The 20,169-nt window shown below is 36.3% G+C and overlaps 3 protein-coding genes across 4 annotated transcripts; 1 reads left to right on the top strand and 2 right to left on the bottom strand.

Moving 5' to 3' along the window:
* Positions 1–190: 190 nt before the first annotated feature.
* On the bottom strand, positions 191–14,389 carry LOC117784535 (rap1 GTPase-GDP dissociation stimulator 1). Its single transcript, XM_034622290.1, has 4 exons — positions 14,237–14,389; positions 2,937–3,842; positions 1,669–2,055; positions 191–1,596 (listed from the first exon to the last, which is right to left on the bottom strand). Exons 1-4 carry the CDS (start codon positions 14,241–14,243, stop codon positions 992–994), a joined length of 1,905 nt encoding a protein of 634 aa, XP_034478181.1. The 5' UTR covers positions 14,244–14,389; the 3' UTR covers positions 191–991.
* Positions 9,568–14,375, bottom strand: LOC117784536 (dnaJ homolog subfamily B member 14). Of its 2 annotated transcripts, XM_034622293.1 has the most exons (4): positions 14,237–14,375; positions 10,599–11,445; positions 10,359–10,525; positions 9,568–9,763 (listed from the first exon to the last, which is right to left on the bottom strand). In XM_034622293.1, the coding sequence occupies exons 1-4, from the start codon at positions 14,241–14,243 to the stop codon at positions 9,597–9,599; spliced, it is 1,188 nt and encodes a 395-aa protein (XP_034478184.1). In that variant the 5' UTR covers positions 14,244–14,375; the 3' UTR covers positions 9,568–9,596. The 2 variants fall into 2 exon arrangements, with proteins under 2 accessions (XP_034478184.1, XP_034478183.1); XM_034622292.1 differs by lacking the exon at positions 14,237–14,375 and having other exon boundaries at positions 10,599–11,579.
* An 862-nt stretch (positions 14,390–15,251) lies between the features above and the next one.
* LOC117785236 (G protein pathway suppressor 2) lies at positions 15,252–17,490 on the top strand. Its single transcript, XM_034623158.1, has 6 exons — positions 15,252–15,656; positions 15,713–16,032; positions 16,097–16,217; positions 16,441–16,491; positions 16,607–17,106; positions 17,164–17,490. Exons 1-6 carry the CDS (start codon positions 15,530–15,532, stop codon positions 17,341–17,343), a joined length of 1,299 nt encoding a protein of 432 aa, XP_034479049.1. The 5' UTR covers positions 15,252–15,529; the 3' UTR covers positions 17,344–17,490.
* Positions 17,491–20,169: the final 2,679 nt, after the last annotated feature.

Raw genomic sequence — 20,169 nt, 5'->3', positions numbered from 1 at the left:
TTAAGTGTTAGATTTAAGAAATATTACTGTTGTTGTTCTTTGCTGACCACAAAATTGAGTACAATAATTAATAATTGTTAAAATTTCAAATATATTCTAGGACTACCTTAAAAAAGTTTGCATATTTCATTCGAGTTTAAACTATTTCCTCTGATTGTTATTGTGTTACTGTTTTGTTTTTTAATTTAACTTTTTATTGTTCGCATAAAATGTTAAAAATTTGCTTTCAACTATTTGAGAACTTCGGTGAGTTGTACAATAATATTTGAAAAAATGTGCAACAATATTAAAATGCCTAATCAAAATTACATGCATTGTGCGTGAAAATTGTTTTAGTTTAATTTATTTATTTATGTTTTTGGTGTGTGCCAACGAATGTTATTTATTTTTTTTTTTTGTGTAAAGTTGCAATTAGAAATTATAAGTACAATACGTAAAATACATTCATTTAATATATTTAGCGATATCACCACGATTTGTTGTTATTGTGCTCTTAAAAATCATGTAACAGAAAAGTTTTATATGCTAAATTATTAATTATAAATATAGATATAAATATACATATATATACTCATATATTTATAAATATAAATGTATGTATACATGTTATGTATGTATATTTAATTAATTATACGTTTATCGTAAATGCAGTAAAAATACGCTTGCGTCTAAAAAATACATTCCCTTTTCATCATTTCTGTTCATCTGGTTCACATTTGTTGTGAGTGTGTGTGTGTGTGTGTGTGTTGTGTGTGAGTGTTGCTCTTCCATGTTGCATCTACACATCATACAACAAACAAGTCTAATTCGGAATCGTTGCTCTGAGGTGGAAACTACATTTGATGGGGCCAAAAACTTGATGGCGATCTGTGGTCAAAAGGTAATTCTAACTGTGAGTGTGCTCAATTAGGCAACTGGCGGTGCTTGGACAGCTTGGACAGGGATCAATACTTGGTATAAATGCAGTGTATCTTCAATGATCCCACATGGCTTACAAGGTGCAGTATTCCGTCAGAATGGGTATCGATTTCAACAGCTCGTTAATATTATGCTGCTCCAGATGGGCCACAAGTTTCTCGGATGTCTTTAACAGATTTACACAGTTCTGTAAGTTCTCGACAATCTCTTTCGTCATGCTATCCGATGACTTGGTAATTAACTCAGCCAGCTTAGCGCCCACATTGCATTGGATCAATTGATCCTGCAAACGTTGCGCCTGCTCCGCTTCATTGGCCTTGGACAAATACACCACAGAGAGTATGCAGAGGGCAATCAAGGCTTCATTTTGCATCACCAGATGCTGTGCCGTCAGCATGCTGACCATGGCCTCCACCGTGCCATCATTGGCCAGAAATTCAGTGAGACTGCTGCGATCATAGTCCTGGGAAAGTGGAATTTTGTCCGCTATTTGTTCAGCTGGTGCGTCGCCTTTACGGGGCAATGCATAGGCAATCTTAGTGAGATACGCATGCTTTATTAGCCAGGCCATTAGGCGCAGTGATTCACCAGTGACGCCCGCATAGTCCGACGATTTGCTCCAGTGCACCAGCTGTTCAATGAGTGTTTTATTCTTTAGCAGCTCCAGCGCTAGTTTCTCTGCAAAGCAAAGCAAAGCAAATCAATAATAATTAAAATGGATTTTTAACGTAAACTGCATGTTGGACTTACCCTGTCCATCTACGGTCATGCGGAGTGTGCCTAGCAGCTTGAAGACAACCGGCGGCTGATGGATTTCCAGCATTGGCAGTATGGTTTGCACCAGACCCGCCTGTATGACCGCATTCTTGTTCGGCTTGGGTATGACCAGATTGCGCAATGCACTCAACAGCGCATGCTGCAGACGCACATCATCCTTGACGCCATTATTCTTGGCCAGCACCTGGAGCAGCTTGTTCATCGTCTGTTGCTCCACAAAGTAAATGCAGTGACTGTCGGTACGCGCAAAGTTACCCAAGGCCAGCACACCTGTGGTCAACAGATCCATATCCGTCGAGTCCAGCCAATCGACCATGTTCTTCAGCAACGGCGTTGTATATAAATAATGCATGGACTCATCTGCAAAGAAGACACGTCAAATGATTAGTATAAGATTCTAGAAGAACTCTAGCTGATGGATAAAACACATCGTAAAAGCAAATGTAACTTTATTTGGTTTTATTATGTTAGATTTCACTAGAAAACGTATTAAAATTAAATATAATAAACTTGAATTTAACTGAAAACCTTCTTAAATATCAAAGTTATTATGAATAAAGTAAAACCAAAGAGAAAACAGTTTAAATTAAAAATACCATATTTCTTTTAAATTTAATTTATATTTTTTTTAAATATGCGTAAAAGTTAAAAAAAAATCGTCTCATAAAGGTTTTACAATTAAATAGAATAAACTTTAATTTAACTTAAAAAACCTATAAGAATTGGAGCCGGTTGGTAAATTTTTGTTAGACAAAAAAATATAAGATCGGTGGTTTAATGGTTAGAGCGGCCGACCTTCTACACACAGAACTTTTTTAGTTCGAAGGCCTGGGTTCGAACCCAGGAGAATAGTCGGAAAAAAGTTAAATTGGGTTAAAAGTTTGTAAATTTATTATAATAAAAAAAATAAAAAAAAGTAATTTAAAAATTAAAAGCAGTAAATTATAAAATAAAATACAGTTAAAAACAAAGTTAAAATAAAAAATAAATTAAAAAACAAAAAAAAACGCAATAAAATATAATAAACAAAATAAATAAAGCAAATTATATTTGATTTTTTTTTTTACTTTAATACATGTTTGTTTTTTAAATATTATATTACTTAAATTAAATATGATGTATATTTAAATTGAATATATTCGAACTTAAAGCTAAATCATAGAGCAAAATAGTTAAATCACTGTGGAAATATGCAAATTTCACAACATTTTTGAATCACTGTAGCTGTTAGAGACACTTACCGCCCGTCAGGATGAGGACAATGAGTTCACAGGCCAATTTCATGAGAGCACGTGCCTCGTTGGTGCTCGCCAGTGTCTTGTACTTCTCCAGCAGATTGTAGATGGTCTCGCAGAGTCCGTCCTTGGCCAGCAGCAGTTTGACCTCATCACTCTCGGCCTGATAATGCAACAGCTCCAGGCACATCTCGGCCAGATCCGGATTTGTGGAGGCAGCCAGAATGCGTGACAATTGTATATTCAACTGTGACTCAAAGTTCAGATCGGCCACATTCTCGGTGAGTATGCTGAGCAGTGGCAATGTGTTCAGTAAGAGATCCTCATGCTGCTCCACATTGCTGGCACCGGTGTCGATAATCCGCTGCAGCTTCTGCATAATGCCCAGCTCCATGGCACGCTTGGCCAATCCCTCGCCACCCAACAGATAATTGGAGAGCAGACCGCCACGCACCTTGATGAACTGCGGTGCATTGCTCACATCCTCAATTGTGGCAATGTCGAGCAGCTGCAACAGCACGGCATCGCCCTTCAGCTCCAGTATGAGATCACGCGCTTCATCGTTCAGGTAGCAAATGTTGCCCAATGCCCGGCAAATCTGTATGGGCAGCTCCATGCTACCATCATCCGTCGGCACATGACGCAGGCACTCGAGAAAGGCGGCGATTATTTCGCGTTTGGTGAACTTCTTGCGCTGCACCTCCGATTTGGTGATCTCCGCAATGCACTTGGCCGCCTCCTTGCGCACATTCGTGTCCTCGCACTGTGTTAGCCGCAGAAAGCATTCGGCCAGCTCGTGTTTGTCAAACAATTTCGGATCCTTTGTGGCCGATATCTCGCACAGCAGCGTTGTCGTATTGCTCGGACTGACAGTCGTTGTCTTCAGCTGCTCGATGAGCTCGTCGATTTCAGCTGGAAGCACATAAAGAGAGGGGAAAAACAATCCATTAAACATTGAAGCATTCAAATAGTAAACAGTGAATACTTATTGTAATGAGTTTCGTTTATTTTTGGCCATTATCTGGGCCAAGTCAAACGACACAATTAAAAGGGCGGCGCAATGACACGCAAGGCACAAAACGAGAGAGGAGGGGAGAGGGGGCAATAACTTGGGGCCATATCCTGGCCATTGTTTGCCCTGCAAATTTATTGATGACAATTCCGGTTACTTGAGAATCTTTCTTCGTGCGTTGAACCTACAGCAATCAACAAAAAACCCCAACCCAAAAAAACAAGTGGGAAAGGATATAGACCATAGGATACCCATTACTTATTTGAATATATATAAAAGTACTTTAAAGAAATTACTACCTAATAAACTCTACTGCATACTTTTTGGTGATTTTATTGAAATACTAACTTTATTAATAACTTTGGTTAGCTATTACTCCCGTTCAATCTTGTTCGATCTTGCTGCGGTTAAGTGAGATTATAAATAATATTAATAGATAACGTAATTTATCATAAAAACTGTATTATCTCAAAAGCTGTGGGTGTGGTGGTTTTTCGCGATTTTCAGGGGTAGGAAGGGGCGTGGCTTAAATTTGAAACAAACTTGATCTGCGTGGGGTCTATAGAAATCTGTGTGCCAAATTTGGTTACTCTATCTCTTTCAGTCACTGAGATCCTTATGTTTATACAGACAAACAGACGGTTTTTTGTAATTTGCGGGGGCGGAAGGGGGCGTGTCAAAAATATAAAATAAACTTGACCCGCTCCAACACATTTGAAGTCTGTGGGTGAAAGTTTGGTATCTCTATCTCTTAAAGTCTGTGAGATCTAGGCGCTCACACAGGCGGACAGACGGACGGACGGACAGACGGATGGACACACATGGCTATATCGACTCGACTGTTGATGCTGATCAAGAACATATATACTTTATGGGGTCGGAGATGCCTCCTTCTCCCTGTTAGATACATTTCAACGAACACAATATACCCTTTCACTTATTTTGTAAGTAACAGGTATAAAAAGGAAAAAAACATTCTAATCCCATTTATTTGCAAATTGTCAGTAAACGCAATTTACTCAAAAATTATGTGCAAATGCTTTAAGCGTGCCACATTAAATGCTCATTTTGTGCACGGTCAGGACTTCAAGACTTGAAGAGGAGCAGGAGGAGAATCCTTGCCTCAGGCAACAGTCGGACAGTCAATTTGCATAAATTCGCGCAGCTGGCGATTTACAAATGCAAAAAAAAATAAATAAAAAACAATGTCACAGTTGAAGAAAACAAAGCTAAAGCAAATTAACGAATATGAAATACGCTTCTCGTCAATTTATTTAAAATAAATCACTTGTCAAGTCAAGTATGGTAAATTGGAAATTGGAAAGCTTGAATACAGATTAAATTTAGAGGCCAAATCATGAATAAAATGACATTCCGCTTAAAAATCGGATAATTTTTGATGAAGTTATGAGATTTCAAAGTTTTTGAAAAAATGTCAAGGGGTATGTATGGAAAATTGGATGTTAGATGGCTTAGAATCGAAAAAATATCAAATTTTCTAGATGATAAAAATTTGAATGCAGAATAAATGTAGAGGTCAAATCATGAATAAAATGACATTCCGCTTAAAAATCGGATAATTTTTGATGAAGTTATGAGATTTCAAAGTTTTTGAAAAAATGTCAAGGGGTATGTATGGAAAATTGGATGTTAGATGGCTTAGAATCGAAAAAATATCAAATTTTCTAGATGATAAAAATTTGAATGCAGAATAAATTTAGAGGTCAAATCATGAATAAAATGACATTCCGCTTAAAAATCGGATAATTTTTGATGAAGTTATGAGATTTCAAAGTTTTTGAAAAAATGTCAAGGGGTATGTATGGAAAATTGGATGTTAGATGGCTTAGAATCGAAAAAATATCAAATTTTCTAGATGATAAAAATTTGAATGCAGAATAAATTTAGAGGTCAAATCATGAATAAAATGACATTCCGCTTAAAAATCGGATAATTTTTGATGAAGTTATGAGATTTCAAAGTTTTTGAAAAAATGTCAAGGGGTATGTATGGAAAATTGGATGTTAGATGGCTTAGAATCGAAAAAATATCAAATTTTCTAGATGATAAAAATTTAAATGAAGAATAAATTTAGAGGCCAAATCATGAATAAAATGACATTCCGCTTGAAAATCGGTTAAGTTTTGACAAAGTTATGAGATATTAAAGTTTTTGAAAAAATGTCAAGGGGTATGTATGGAAAATTGGATGTTAAATGGCTTAGAATCGAAAAAATATCAAATTTTCTAGATGATAAAAATTTAAATGCAGAATAAATTTAGAGGCCAAATCATGAATAAAATAACATTCCGCTTAAAAATCTGATAATATTTGATGAAGTTATGAGATTTCAAAGCTTTTGAAAAATGTCAAGGGTATGTATGGAAAATAGGATGTTAGATGGCTTAGAATCGAAAAATATCAAATTTTCTAGATGATACAAATTTAAAAGCAGAATAAATTTAGAGGTCAAATCATGATCAAAATGACATTCCGCTTGAAAATCGGTTTAGTTTTGACAAAGTTATGAGATATTAAAGTTTTTGAAAAAATGTCAAGGGGTATGGGGTATGGAAAATTGGATGTTAGATGGCTTAGAATCGAAAAAATATCAAAATTTCTAGATGATAAAAATTTAAATGCAGAATAAATTTAGAGGCCAAATCATGAATAAAATAACATTCCGCTTAAAAATCTGATAATATTTGATGAAGTTATGAGATTTCAAAGCTTTTGAAAAAATGTCAAGGGGTATGTATGGAAAATAGGATGTTAGATGGCTTAGAATCGAAAAAATATCAAATTTTCTAGATGATACAAATTTAAAAGCAGAATAAATTTAGAGGTCAAATCATGATCAAAATGACATTCCGCTTGAAAATCGGTTTAGTTTTGACAAAGTTATGAGATATTAAAGTTTTTGAAAAAATGTCAAGGGGTATGGGGTATGGAAAATTGGATGTTAGATGGCTTAGAATCGAAAAAATATCAAAATTTCTAGATGATAAAAATTTAAATGCAGAATAAATTTAGAGGCCAAATCATGAATAAAATAACATTCCGCTTAAAAATCTGATAATATTTGATGAAGTTATGAGATTTCAAAGCTTTTGAAAAAATGTCAAGGGGTATGTATGGAAAATAGGATGTTAGATGGCTTAGAATCGAAAAAATATCAAATTTTCTAGATGATACAAATTTAAAAGCAGAATAAATTTAGAGGTCAAATCATGATCAAAATGACATTCCGCTTGAAAATCGGTTTAGTTTTGACAAAGTTATGAGATATTAAAGTTTTTGAAAAAATGTCAAGGGGTATGTATGGAAAATTGGATGTTAGATGGCTTAGAATCGAAAAAATATCAAAATTTCTAGATGATAAAAATTTAAATGCAGAATGAATTTGAAAGATATATTATGATTAAAATGGTATTCAGCTTGAAAATCGCTTGAGTTTTGACAGAGTTATGACAGTTTGAAGTTGGTCAGACTTTGGATCTAATCACTTTACAAGTCAAAATGTTTTTCCGATTTGTCATGATTTTTTACAGGTAAACGAAAGGTCTCTGAATCAAGTTTAAAGTGTTGTTTTATACTAATTAAAAGTTAAAATTTGAGGTTTACAATTTTTAATTTTCGAAATGCCGAATTGGGAACCAAAATTGAAATCAAGATCTAGAGACAAATAATTTTATAGTTATGCTTTGATAAAACATGAAACTGTAGATATAATATGTAGTATTAAGAGGATTTACCTTTGTATAAAAAGTCTTTAGTCTTTAGTCCATAGCTCTTTAGGGCATAAACATAAAAAGCAAACACATGGCTAAAACCTCTACTAATGCCATTCTGATAAGCTTTTCAACTGCGATGCGATAAGAAGCGAGACGAGGCGAAGGGCAAGGACCCAGAACCGAACCCGAACCCGAACCGGAGCCAAGTTGAAAAGTGGCAAATGGCAACTGGGAACAACAGCAAAAACAACAGTAACAAACTATATAACAACAACAACTTGCACATTCATTGAGTCAAGTTTGTGGAGCATGAATAATGAATAAAAGTTGAGGAAATGGGGAAAAAAGGAGAAACCCTTCAAGCACCTGAAATGTCAGTACACTGTACAGTGAAGTTGCTGCAACACACGCATTGAAATGCAGTTGATATAGAAATTGTTGCATTTGTCGCAGACTCTGAATTGGAATTGAAATTGGACAGTTGCAGTTGCAGTTGCAACAATAATAACGATGTTGCACCAGCCAACATCAACATCAACATCAACACCGTCAAGTATTTGAGTGAGTTGACAGACATGGCAGGTGCAGTGGCAGTGGCAGTAACACTTCCGCCTGGCTACCACATTTTCACGTTCCGCGCCATTCGTCTGCTCCTGCCACATGCCACCTGCCACGTGACTCCTTTTATGCGATTCGAACGCTTTCGTTGTTCCTCGTCGTCTGCCTTTTGCGTGCTTTGGAATTTTGTTTGGATTTTGTTGTAACTGGTACTCGTTGGTATTCAGAGTATGACTCCATTGCCTCCTCCATGCAATGTGGCAAGTTCGTTAGCTTTTTATCAAACAACCTGACCTGAGTCCCTCTTTTTATCCTGCTCTCTCTCTCTCTCTTTTCTCCTTTCTGCAGGAATTTGTGACTGAATTTGTGCGCCATATTTCCTTTATTTGGTTTCTTTTTTTTTATAGTTTTTGTTGCTGTTGTGGGCGTGTTTGTTGTCCCACCGTTGTTGCATATTGGTTTCATGTGCAATTTTGCGCTGTTGGCAACACAAAACTAGGTTAAATGCTAAACTGGCACATGGCAATTTCATTGTTAAATTACAAATTGTTTTCTTTTTTTGGCATTCACTTAATAAAAATCCTTAAAATATTCCGAATCATTTCGTATTCTCAAAGTGTTTACGGAAATTTTACAATTCTTTAGAATGTTTTGTAGTCTTTGTGATAGTCATAAGAGTGAAACATAAATTTATTTATTATTTTTTTAAGTTCTATACTTTTTTTTTTTTTTGGAGATGTCCTTTGGAGATCTTGACATCTATATAACCTAACTTAACTATCTAGATTCTAGAGAGTGCAAAGGTGTTTTTATCTCATTAAACTACACTTTAGATCATTATTGCTGAAGATCTATTAAAAATATTTAAACTGTTCCTTGGCATTTCTTATCACTTTTAAATAATCTTATAAGAAATATTACTGATAGAATCCTGAAATTTTTCCATAACAACTTAAATAAATTAATTTGAAATCTGTATAACTAACTAGAGTGCATAGATCTTTCTATCTCATGAAACTACATTTCAGATCATTATTGCTGAAGATCTATTAGTGAGAAAATCTTATCACTGTTTCTTGGCATTTCTTATTAATTTTAAATAATTTTATAAGAAATTTTACTGATAGAATCCTGAAATTTTTTCATAACAACTTAAATTAATAAATTAAATATTTGTATATCAATAAAACAACTTGTCAGTTAATAAGGGATCTTTAAAGATCATTTATCTGTGAGATCGTTACATAAATTTAATTTTGCAATAAATGCTTATATAATATTAGCATAGATGCAGTACAATAAGTATATAAATAAATATATATTATTTTTTTTTGTTAATACGTAAAATTTTGTCGTTCAGTTTTATTCCCAGGGCTCATTGGAATCGGAGTTGTTATCTAGGAGCAGCGGCTTGTACTTGACATGATCCAACTTGACGAGGGCGTGGCATGCGGGCGTTGGCATCCTTAGGGCGTGATCCCGTAAATTGCGATTGTTGCCATTGCGAGCACGTTGCAGCAACTTGTCGCCTGCGAAATGCAATGCAACTCTATGAATGTGAGGTATACAAATATATAGATACACAGTAGGGTGCATCGATTTCTATGGGTCGAAGAAATATAAAAAAATGGTAGCCCAAAATTTGTTAACTACAGTCAATTCTAAGATGTTTTCACCTAGAAACCATAGTTTTAAAATAAATTTACCGCTTTTTGAGTTGAAAAATTTATACTTTTGAAATTTTTAGCATATTACTGCCAAGATTGGTATCAAAACTTTTGTTAGAGCCAGAACTTTTCAAATTCAATAGAATCAAAGGACAATTGTCCATAAAATACCCGTTACTTATTCCAATATGCATTAAAGTACTTTATAGAAATTACTATCGAAAAAAACTACTGCATACTTTTGGGCTGCTTGCATTGAGTTAATTATTAATTACTTTGGTTAGCTATTACTGTCGTTCTACTTGTTCGATCTTGATGCGATTAAGTGGGATAAAAGATGATATTAATAGATAACGTATTATAGTGAAAACATCTTTAAATTGACCGTATATTATGAATTTGGGTTATCATTTTTAGCGCAAATAGAAATCGCTGCACCTTAATGCATGAAACTCACGCAGTTTGCGCTCCTGCTTGCAATTGTGCTTGAGATCCGTCAGATAGATCTCCTCAATCTCCTCCTCCAGGCGCTGCAATTGCTTTGGCGTTTGGCTGCTCGCAAACTCCGGCGTCACAAAGTAGGGCACATGATTGATGCGACTCATGAGTCGAACGCTGTGGGTGCTGCCAGACGAGACGAGACGAGACGAGACTGTGACTTTGGGTGCGGTTGTGGCATGTGGCATGTGGCACTCACCTGGTGGGCGTGAAACTGAAGTTCGGCGCTGTGGCCATATAATGCAGCGTTATTATTATGAACACCAGCGAGGCAACGAGGCCAATGACCAACTGTTCGGTCTGGTAGAGCGATTGCGATTGCGGCACTCGCTGATTGGCTGGCTGATAGGAACGCCGACGCTGCTGACTGTATTCCATGTCAAGATCCTCCTCCTCCGCCTCCTCCATTTCCATCTGCTCCTCATCCGCTCTGTAATTGGCATATAGACTGCTCTTTGAGCCAAAACAATCGCCAATTGCGGTTAGCATATTGTAATCGATTCGCTTCTGATTGTCCGTCAAAGTGTCCGCTGCCTCGTTGATCCGGCGGAAGGCCTCCTCGGCACCAGGTGCCCGATTCTTGTCCGGATGCAGACGCAGCGCCAGTCGCTTGTACGCACGCTTCACCTCCGAGTATGTGGCATGATGTGAGATGCGCAACACCTCATAATGACTGCGACAGCGGAGCACCTTCTGCACCACGTCCAGCATTTCGATGCTAAAGCTGTGGGGCAAGGCATTCGATTTGTGCGTCGGTCCAATCATCTGATCCGGCGACTCGCACTTCAAGCGCAGCCTCACAATGATGTTCTTCAGCTCCAGCAAGCCCATGATCTCGTCGTGCTTGCTCTCCGAGCTCTGGCAGCTGGCCAAGCCTTTGTTGATCAGTCCCATGGCCAGCTCATAGTTGCCCAGGCTGAGCTCATTGGTAATGCTCCTCAGCTGGCCGGACAGCAGGGATTTCTTCTGGATTTGGACCTGGCCCTGGTCCTGGGCCATGTCGTCTCCGGCAGCAGAGCTCTCAATGTTTTCCTGTTCTTCGGCAGCTTGCGTAAGCAAAAATGTGGACTTGATATACATGTGTACTTAGGATCAACTGAAGCTAACTTTAAACATATAATTTGGGCAAGTTAGCACGGAACTTAATCACCAAGTTCAATTCGAATTTTATCAAAACTTTATTCAGTTGTTGACAAATTGTTTAAAATGACTTTTACATAAAATACAGGGATCGAAAATACAGGGATCGAAAATAAAAGTTATAGAGCCATATCAATCACACGTCTGATCAAATCAGACCTTGAAGACACATAAAAACCAGTTACATATATTGTTATAAAATTTTTAAAATATTGATTCAATAAATCAACCCCTTTATATTTTTTTGGTAGAACATGAAAATAAGTGTTTCTTAAAAGTTGATATTTATTCATTATATTACAATTTTTGAATTAACGTTAAAAACAAGTATTATTTTCTAAAATATTACTTCTTGCAGTTTCGTTTGCTGTTGAAATGCATTGCACTTTTAAAAGGAATCCTTGAATCATGATAATTTAGAACGTTTTGCTAAAAGTATACGAAAGTATAATACGACTTAAATCTGTCCAGATTCAACAATATGTTCAGAATTCCATTTTCAAATCAATTGCACTGTTTTAGGATACTTCTTACGATTAGTTGCTCAAAGTGTGCAATGTTTATTTCAGCACAAAAAGCAATTTTCATCAAAATTTAACCTGCATAAGTTTCGGCAATTTCATAAAGTGAGTGCTTGACCCAAAAATAGCTAAATACGTACTTTTAAACAAAAGAGAAGGACGATTGCGAATTCCCTAAACAAACTGATGGCTGACAGCACTCAAATCCCAAAAGTATGCTGCAAACTTTTGCGGCCTTCTTGGCAAAACAAATGGTAAAACACTGACAAAAATGAATGTCCTTGTCTGTAACTCAAAACTTGAGTTAATTGAAATTAATTTCTATGCCAATTTGAGTAGGGACCAAACTCAATTAAAACGTCACTCCCATCCATTCCATCCCACCAAACCCCCTAGCCCATAGTCAAGGCCATTAAGAGCAGACCAAAATCTTATTAGCAGTAAAGCAAAATAAGTTGAAGCGGAAAAAATAAGAAAAATCACAAGTCGCAACAGCAGAGGACAATAAATTCGTTTTGGGCTGAGAAGGAAATAAAGTGGAGTTGGTAAAACTACCGAAAACTGTAGGCTAATCTGGCTAAAGCTGCGTGAAACGAATGAAAAGCCCGAAAATAATAATAATAACAATAAAGAAAAAGGCAGCGCAGGGTGTTTTTTTTTTTTTTTGTAAGCGATATGCCTTATCAGTTTGCAAATGCAGGGGTGGCGAGGGGGGAGGGCTGCTGAAGTGTCGGAGGACGCGAGACACAAAGGACCAATTAAAATCTAAAGTGAGTTTGGGGCGCAGCTGCGTCTGCCTTAAATGTGCGCTGGCACGTACAAACTTGTGTTTGTTGATGTTGATGTTGTTCGTGTTGCTGTTGTTGCTGTCACTTCTGTTGTTGTTGTTGTTGTTTCTGTGAGCAAAGGGGGTTGCTTGTTAGTAATGCCGGTAAAGCTGGCACCTCATGTGCACCGCACAGGGGCATATTCATTTATTAATGGGGAGTCCTTGGTTGGGTGGTTTCTGAAAGGTGGTTGTCAGTTAATGGATCCAAATGCGAATGAAGAGGAATGGGATTCTGATTGGAATATTACAATGTGTGCAAAGAAAGATCAGTCAAATTAACCCTTTGTATGGCATTTTTAAACAGCTGTTTTTTTTAAATAGAAAATTTAAATTAAAAAAAACAATTCTTTTTAGTTTTTTTTACATATTTTGATAAATTTTTCTTTTTGCACTTTTATCCAATATAGTTCTCCTTTTAATATTATAAAATTTTTATCGTATTGACTAAACATCAAAAATTAAAGATACCAAGCTTTGAAATTAATTAATGAAGTAATTATTGTGTCTTAAATAAATAAAAAAAAATTAATAATGAAGTTTGCAACACTCAATTTTTTTTTTTTTTTGCATTCTTCTTTTTTTTTTCCTGTGTCAGAAAAAGAAAACAAACTAGGGAAAAAATTAGCTACCGCTCTCGACTAAGATGTTTTTACAATTAAATTATTAAATACATCTTGCTCTCGACGACAAAATAGCTTACTCAAAAGAGAGCAACAGTGTTGAACAAGTCACCTTATTATAAATACATCTTGATTATAAAGATCGATTGGCAAGTGTTGCCAACTCTTTGTGTTCAGCAACTGCGAGCAAAACATCAACAACAACAACAACAATTGGTAAAGCGCGTAAATATTGATTTTTCACACATGACTCCCCCGACGACGCACAGGCGGCTGCAGCTGCAACAGCAGCAACAACATCAACAGAACAACCGTCTGCCTGCCACTTTCCACTCCACAACATTTGTAGCCGGCAGCAAAACAGAAGACAGAAAACTTCAAGCACCTGGTTTGGGGTGGGGGTTGCGGGAGGAGGGAGGGGGAAGCAAGTATCTGTTATGCATTCAGTGCAGTTCGTAAAATATTAAGGCGCACATAAAATGTACACATTACTCGTACATACTTTAGTTGCCACATTTGATTACACACACACACACACACACAATGACACGCTTGAGTTGCATTTGTTTATACAAGGCATAAAAAACCAAAACGTGTGCAACTAAAACGTTTTTAGATCTGCTTGCCAACTGTTTTCTTCTGCTTCAGTTGCTGCGATGCGTGAGCAACGCATGCATAAAATTTAAGTATAATTTTATTTCTTATTTCTTTGCTATTTATTACTCACTCGCCATGTTGTTGTTGCTGTTGCCGCCTGTAATTCCTCTGTTCGTTCTTCTTCTTAGCTTGTTTAGCCGCCTTTTGTGTTGCTTGTTTATTCAAATAACCGACGCTATAAAACACTTATTGGGAGGCACAAGATTATCTTCAACTCAAAAAGATGCACTTTTCTGTTTACACCTTAAGCAATGCAATGTGAATTAATCAAAATACTACACACATTTCATAACATTTGCATGTTTCAACTTGCGATGCGCGATACACCCGCGTTTAAGCACAAAAATATATCAGCAGATATTGCGGTTTCTCGATATGTTATTTTTATTTATATATATATTTTAAGGCGCTTTTCCTATGTAATTTTTGTTATTTTCCGACAAACTCTCTTCGCGAACTGTAAACTCGACTGCAAACTGAGTTGGTACTCACTCACTGTGCTGCCACCTGGCAGAAAAACAGTTGCCGTTTATTTGGACGTTGCCAGACGTAGAAAACTGATCTAGATCATTTTCCATTTCAATGCCGTTCTTCAAGAAAGATTCTTTTGGTAATTTTCTATATTAAGAAGACAGAATTTAAAAAATTTCGAATGCTAGTATATAAGCGAAAGAGACAACAATATAACATTTTATGTAGAGATGCTAAGACACGCTTAAAAAAATTTAAGCCGTCAAATTTTATTCTTCTTTTAAATAATTTGGCAAAAAATTAAATAATTATGTAGAATTCTTAAATAAAAATTATACAAAGTAAAGTTGATTTATTTTATATATGCTGGGAGTTCGTTTAATTAATTCCAAAAGTTGGACTTCACTCTAACTAAAATTCTGTACAAATTTTTAAAACTTTAGCTTTAAAATTTTAGAAATTTCAAATTCTGATACTTTTTGGAATTTGATCACAAAATGGGATTAAATCTGTAAACCAAGAGTGCCATCCCGCTTTTTTTTGTTGCGACATGACTACTAAAACAAGTTGGCAGCACTGCTACTACATTTGTAAAGGCTAAACTCAAACAAATAAATACAAAGTGCATAAAATTTACGCTAACTTAAAGTTAATTACTAATTAAATTCCCCTGCAAGCTGCTGCTGCGTCCCTAGCGAAGAGAAACGAAATTCGTGTGAACCAGGGAGGCCTGACAATTCCACTCGATTGGGACATAAAATTATACAGTTTCAGTTTATAAAATTCCTGCGGCATTTTGGCGATTTTTAAGTTGATTAAACTACATTTGAATATTGCAAAACTGTCACTAAAAGCTTATAAAATTGGCAAGATAACTAAGCATAACTCAAAGATGCCGCCAGCGTCTGCGGTGAACAATAACAATGCGGCTGTGCAAGCGGCAGCTGCGGAGAGAGCAGAAAAACTACGAGGGTCACTCAAAGGCTTCATTTTAGCAGACCGACAGCGCAGACAGGAGGGTAAATGAAATGACATAATAATTAAAGATAAACAATGCAATTTAAGTTTATTATAGAGTATGAAAGACAGTGTGAGGAGTTGCGTGTGCGACGGGAGCGGGAAGCACAAGAGCGTGAGAATAACTTGTCGCTGGAGGATACACGTGGACAGATAACCAGACTGGATGAGCAACTGGCCGATTTGCATCAGAAGAAGCATCAACTGGTGGTGCAGCTCAAGAAGGTGCTAAACGACGACGAGACGCGCAAGAAACTGGCCAAGGAGAACGAATTGCTTGCCCTACAGCAAGCCCAGATGATGCAGCATGTGTCCACGGCACAAGTGTTTTTGCCACCTGTGCGCCTGCAGCACCATCAACTGCCCATGCTCCAAAAGGTAAGCTCCTATTAAGTAGTCAAAATGAAAACAGCACTTAAAATATCATAAATTCTATCGGCAGCCACCACCTGGCAGTCAATCCACGTCTGTGAAGCGTGGACGCAGTCCCTCGCCTCCAAGTCAGCATCAGCATCAGGCTTATTACAAGAGTCCCGCCAGCTATGCGCCACAACAACAACAGAGTAAGCCAGGTCGTTAATAGAATGGACAAAAGAGTCTGAGTTTGACACTGTTTGGATTTGTAGATTTGATTTGATTAACACCTTTAGTTATGTGTAACTACTACTAACTACATACTATGGTCTATGAAATATGAGCCACCTTGTCACTCACTAATTTCTAACAATGCACAGACACATAATTTATTTGATTTCATTTCGTTATTTGTTTACGATTGATTCGCAGAACACGATGACTACCGTCGTGCCGCGGACTATGCTAAAATGTCATGGAACAGTAAGAACATTAATTGTTGTCCTTAAGTAGTTAACCTAAATACAACATACACACTTTGTCTCAGCAATCAGAATGAACTCCTGACCCATCTACTCTCGTTTTTTATAAATTACAGAGCAAACGGCACAGTATCCGAGCACAGGCACCCTGTTTTATCAGACCACCGCAGCGGCGCCAACAACACAGCATCAGGCAGACGCACGTCTACAGTCCATATATAACTATAGTCTGCCGCTGAGACCGGCATACCATGTGGAGCTACAAGCTGGTCCAAGTGCCACGGTTAGCAAGGCACCTGGATCACAGTCACCGTCACCTAAAACGCAGCCGATGCAGGTGCTGCACATCAATCTGGATCAACCGCCCATTTCACAGGCTGATCTGGTGCAGGTTCAGTCCGGCGCCGGCAGTCTATCCGTGCAAACGTCCAAGCCGCAGGTGACCATGGAAAAGCTACCGGATCGCTATCACATTGAGGTCAAACATGATGGTCCACCCCAGGGTCATGTGCCACCGCCACCGCATTTGCTGTCCGAAGGTGTGATTTACAAGCCACATTTGGGTGAGCTATCGCTGCATCCCAATGTCTTGCAGATTAGCACTAGTGCGGCACAGGTATGCGCTAATCTATACACTACTCGAAATACTCTTTAAAAATCTTTCACTTTGCAGAATCCAAAGTCAACTGGAAGCATTACACAAGGCTATGCGCCAGGACGCGGAGCTAGTGCCTATGATCAGCAATTGGCCAGGCAACAATTGTCCATGTTGCCCGGACAACCGGGCTCTGGGTCCGGCTCCGGGCAGCCGCCTCATGGCCAACAGCTGCAGTACTCGCGCCGCTTATATTAATTCCGATTACATTAAGGTACATTTGTATCTGCTAAGCTCACATGTAATTTTACGATTTTAACCGGACATGATTTTTGATTTTTGACTAAGCTGCTTTGCAGCAGCACAGAATAAAAAGCACACAACTATGGCGTCCCTATTTTCCAATCAATTATGTTTTATTTACATTACATATCATACTAAATGTACAGTGGCTAACAACTTATTTGACCCACTAGTATTATTTAAAATTTTTAGCGAGTTTATCTTTTAATCAAAAAAGATATAAACCAAATTTAAACTCAGTTTTATTAACTAACTAGGTACTGAGCCTGTCGCCTGACCCCGAACACTACTACATGTAAATTGAAAACGCACTTGCAGGTCGAATTTTCAAAAACGCCTCATTATCTCGCTATGAAATTATCTTAGGTATTTTGTGCCCAAATTTTAAGATTGCACGTCAAACGGTTCGACCTGTACAATGTCAGTCAGTTGAACGAAGAGATTTACATATATGGACGATTCAACATATAAAAAAGCAAGGAAAACAAAAGTAATAGTGGGGTCAAATGTGCTTTGAGTCACTGTTTGTACGTATAAGGAATGTGGGGCAATAATCCAAAATACATATGTATATGTAATATGTTTCTATAAATGCACATGTGTAAGTGTATCTGAAGTTGAAAAGTATTTGTGCACACGAAATATCCACGTCCAAATGCAGCTTTAATGAAGTGTCATAAAAGGAACCGGTTGTATACGCAGCTATATATCTTAGTGTGTATGAATGCGGTTCAAAGAAAACTGTAAATACCTGTATACAGTATATAGGTATGCGTGTGTGAACGATTGCATGCAGACACGTTTATACATATGCAAATAATTCAGACTCGTTCCGCCTACAATACAGTTACTACAGAAAATTTACAGAACTTCTTTTTAAAAAAAAAAAATATGTATATGTATATATAAACAAAATATTTATTATAAATTTCTTTATTTCTTATTTGATTATTCTTGTCTATGACAGGGAACATAATCTTGATAATTTTTTTTATAAAAATTACACAGTAATATTTATTTGATGATCTTTAAAAGTTTGTATCTATGATGATTACTTTTGAGGAATATTAAAATTATTAAAAATTAAACATAATCATCGATGAAAATCCATAAAAATTTAAAATTTAAAAATCAATGCGAAAATTCCAAAATATATAAAAAAAAAGGATCAATTTGATGGTATTCTTTTTCTGGTATTTTTAATTCTTGTCGCTGATTTTTTGAATAACAAAAAAGTTTTAAAAAAAAATTTTGATTGATTGTTAGAGATATGAATGTGAACTTGACCGCTAATCGAGTGCTTCACTGTAATTTTCGTTGCCGTAAAGTGCTTTCTTATAATCGGATCAAGAAATGAGCACTATCTGTTTATATTCACAAATACCACAGCATTCAAATTATTTGCGCAGCTGTATTCAATTTGCGGAAATATGGGTGCTATTACTTTGTATATACATACCTACATGTATATGTTATTTTTTGTGATAAGCAATTTACTTATTAAACGATGCGAAATTTTTTAAGCGTTGTCATTATAACGTGGGAAATCTCAACTTAATTTCTGGGAAATTGCATATAACCTGATGGTCGTTTTCATTTAAGCTTCAAATAATAATCATTTTATTATGTGTGTATGTCTATAAGTCAACTTTTTTTCTAATTTATTGTTGATTTATTTTGTAGTGTAATTTTTAAGTTGTTCCGTTTTTTGATAGTTGAAATAAACAAATGATTCATGTTATGTACATATGTACTTATAATATTGTTTTGCCCGTGGACAGCATGGAAGTACATTTACATATGGCGGGGTTAATTGTACAGTGCGCTCTTGTTAATTAGATTTGGTGACTGTGACGCCGCGGCGTCACACTGGACAGATGAAAGAGACCCAACACAACTCATACATACAGTTAGTCAAAAGTGTTTTGACAAAATCAAAAAGGTAAACATTGTCTTTTGGATAAAACATATATTTTTTTAAGGATATTAATTTTTTATTGTTGTTGTCTTCTTTTTTTACTGTTGAAAATAAGAAAAATGTTAATTTTCAAGTCGTCAGAGTTTGCAACATGGTCCTTTACAGGCTGATCAAATTTGGTTCAAATCAGTCCACAATATTATATAGCTGCCATAGGAACAATCGGTCAAAAAATCACCTTTTTATGTTTCTCTGCGGGGATTAGGAATTGTTTTTAAAGGGAATGTGAAATAGAATTCATCGTACTGTTAAAATCCCGTATTTACACAGTTTCTTTTGCAAAAAATATATATTTGTTGTTGGTTTTTATTTGATTTCTTTTTTTAATATCTTTGTATATGGTTCTAAGAATAATTTAAAATACAGAAAACTAATGTTCTTTAAACTTTTTAAAATAAAACTATGTTGATTTTAATTCTGTTATAACACTTTCTTGACCAACTGTATGCATGTAATGTACTTATGTTTTAACGGACAACAAGCCACGTTTACTCGATTGGATTACGCCATGTAAACCCGTTTGACGGTGTCTTACTGCTATTGTTGATATTATTATTGTTACAACCGTCATTGTCGTTGTTGTTGTTGTTGTTTTGATGTCAAGGAAAACGATTAGAATTCAAAATATCAAGTTCGAGTGCAGTGCCTAATGTAATTAAATACGATAGTCAAACTTAAATGAAAGCCCGAGTAGTTTTTTGTGGGTGTCATTGTAATTAATACTTTTATTAAAGGCATGGGTTATTTGGTAATCAAAGCTTATACATAGGTTGTGAAAACCTCAAACCAAAACACGTTTTGAA

Source organism: Drosophila innubila, assembly GCF_004354385.1.
Source record: "Drosophila innubila isolate TH190305 chromosome 2R unlocalized genomic scaffold, UK_Dinn_1.0 1_C_2R, whole genome shotgun sequence".
Classification (NCBI taxonomy): domain Eukaryota; kingdom Metazoa; phylum Arthropoda; class Insecta; order Diptera; family Drosophilidae; genus Drosophila; species Drosophila innubila.
This window is presented reverse-complemented; position numbering and strand designations above follow the sequence as displayed.

Bases quoted from the DNA above. Each gene is read 5' to 3' on its own strand.
- LOC117784536 (XM_034622292.1), bottom strand. From the start codon at position 11,479: ATGTATATCAAGTCCACATTTTTGCTTACGCAAGCTGCCGAAGAACAG. The intron at 10,526-10,598 runs GTGAGTGCCACA...CTCGTCTGGCAG, and splicing joins TTCAGTTTCACGCCCACCAG to CACCCACAGCGTTCGACTCA. The intron at 9,764-10,358 runs GTGAGTTTCATG...TGCATTTCGCAG, and splicing joins CAAGCAGGAGCGCAAACTGC to GCGACAAGTTGCTGCAACGT.
- LOC117784535 (XM_034622290.1), bottom strand. The intron at 2,056-2,936 runs GTAAGTGTCTCT...TCTTCTTTGCAG, and splicing joins TGTCCTCATCCTGACGGGCG to ATGAGTCCATGCATTATTTA. The intron at 1,597-1,668 runs GTAAGTCCAACA...TTTGCTTTGCAG, and splicing joins CATGACCGTAGATGGACAGG to AGAAACTAGCGCTGGAGCTG.
- LOC117785236 (XM_034623158.1), top strand. From the start codon at position 15,530: ATGCCGCCAGCGTCTGCGGTGAACAATAACAATGCGGCTGTGCAAGCG. The intron at 16,033-16,096 runs GTAAGCTCCTAT...TTCTATCGGCAG, and splicing joins AACTGCCCATGCTCCAAAAG to CCACCACCTGGCAGTCAATC. The intron at 17,107-17,163 runs GTATGCGCTAAT...TTCACTTTGCAG, and splicing joins TTAGCACTAGTGCGGCACAG to AATCCAAAGTCAACTGGAAG.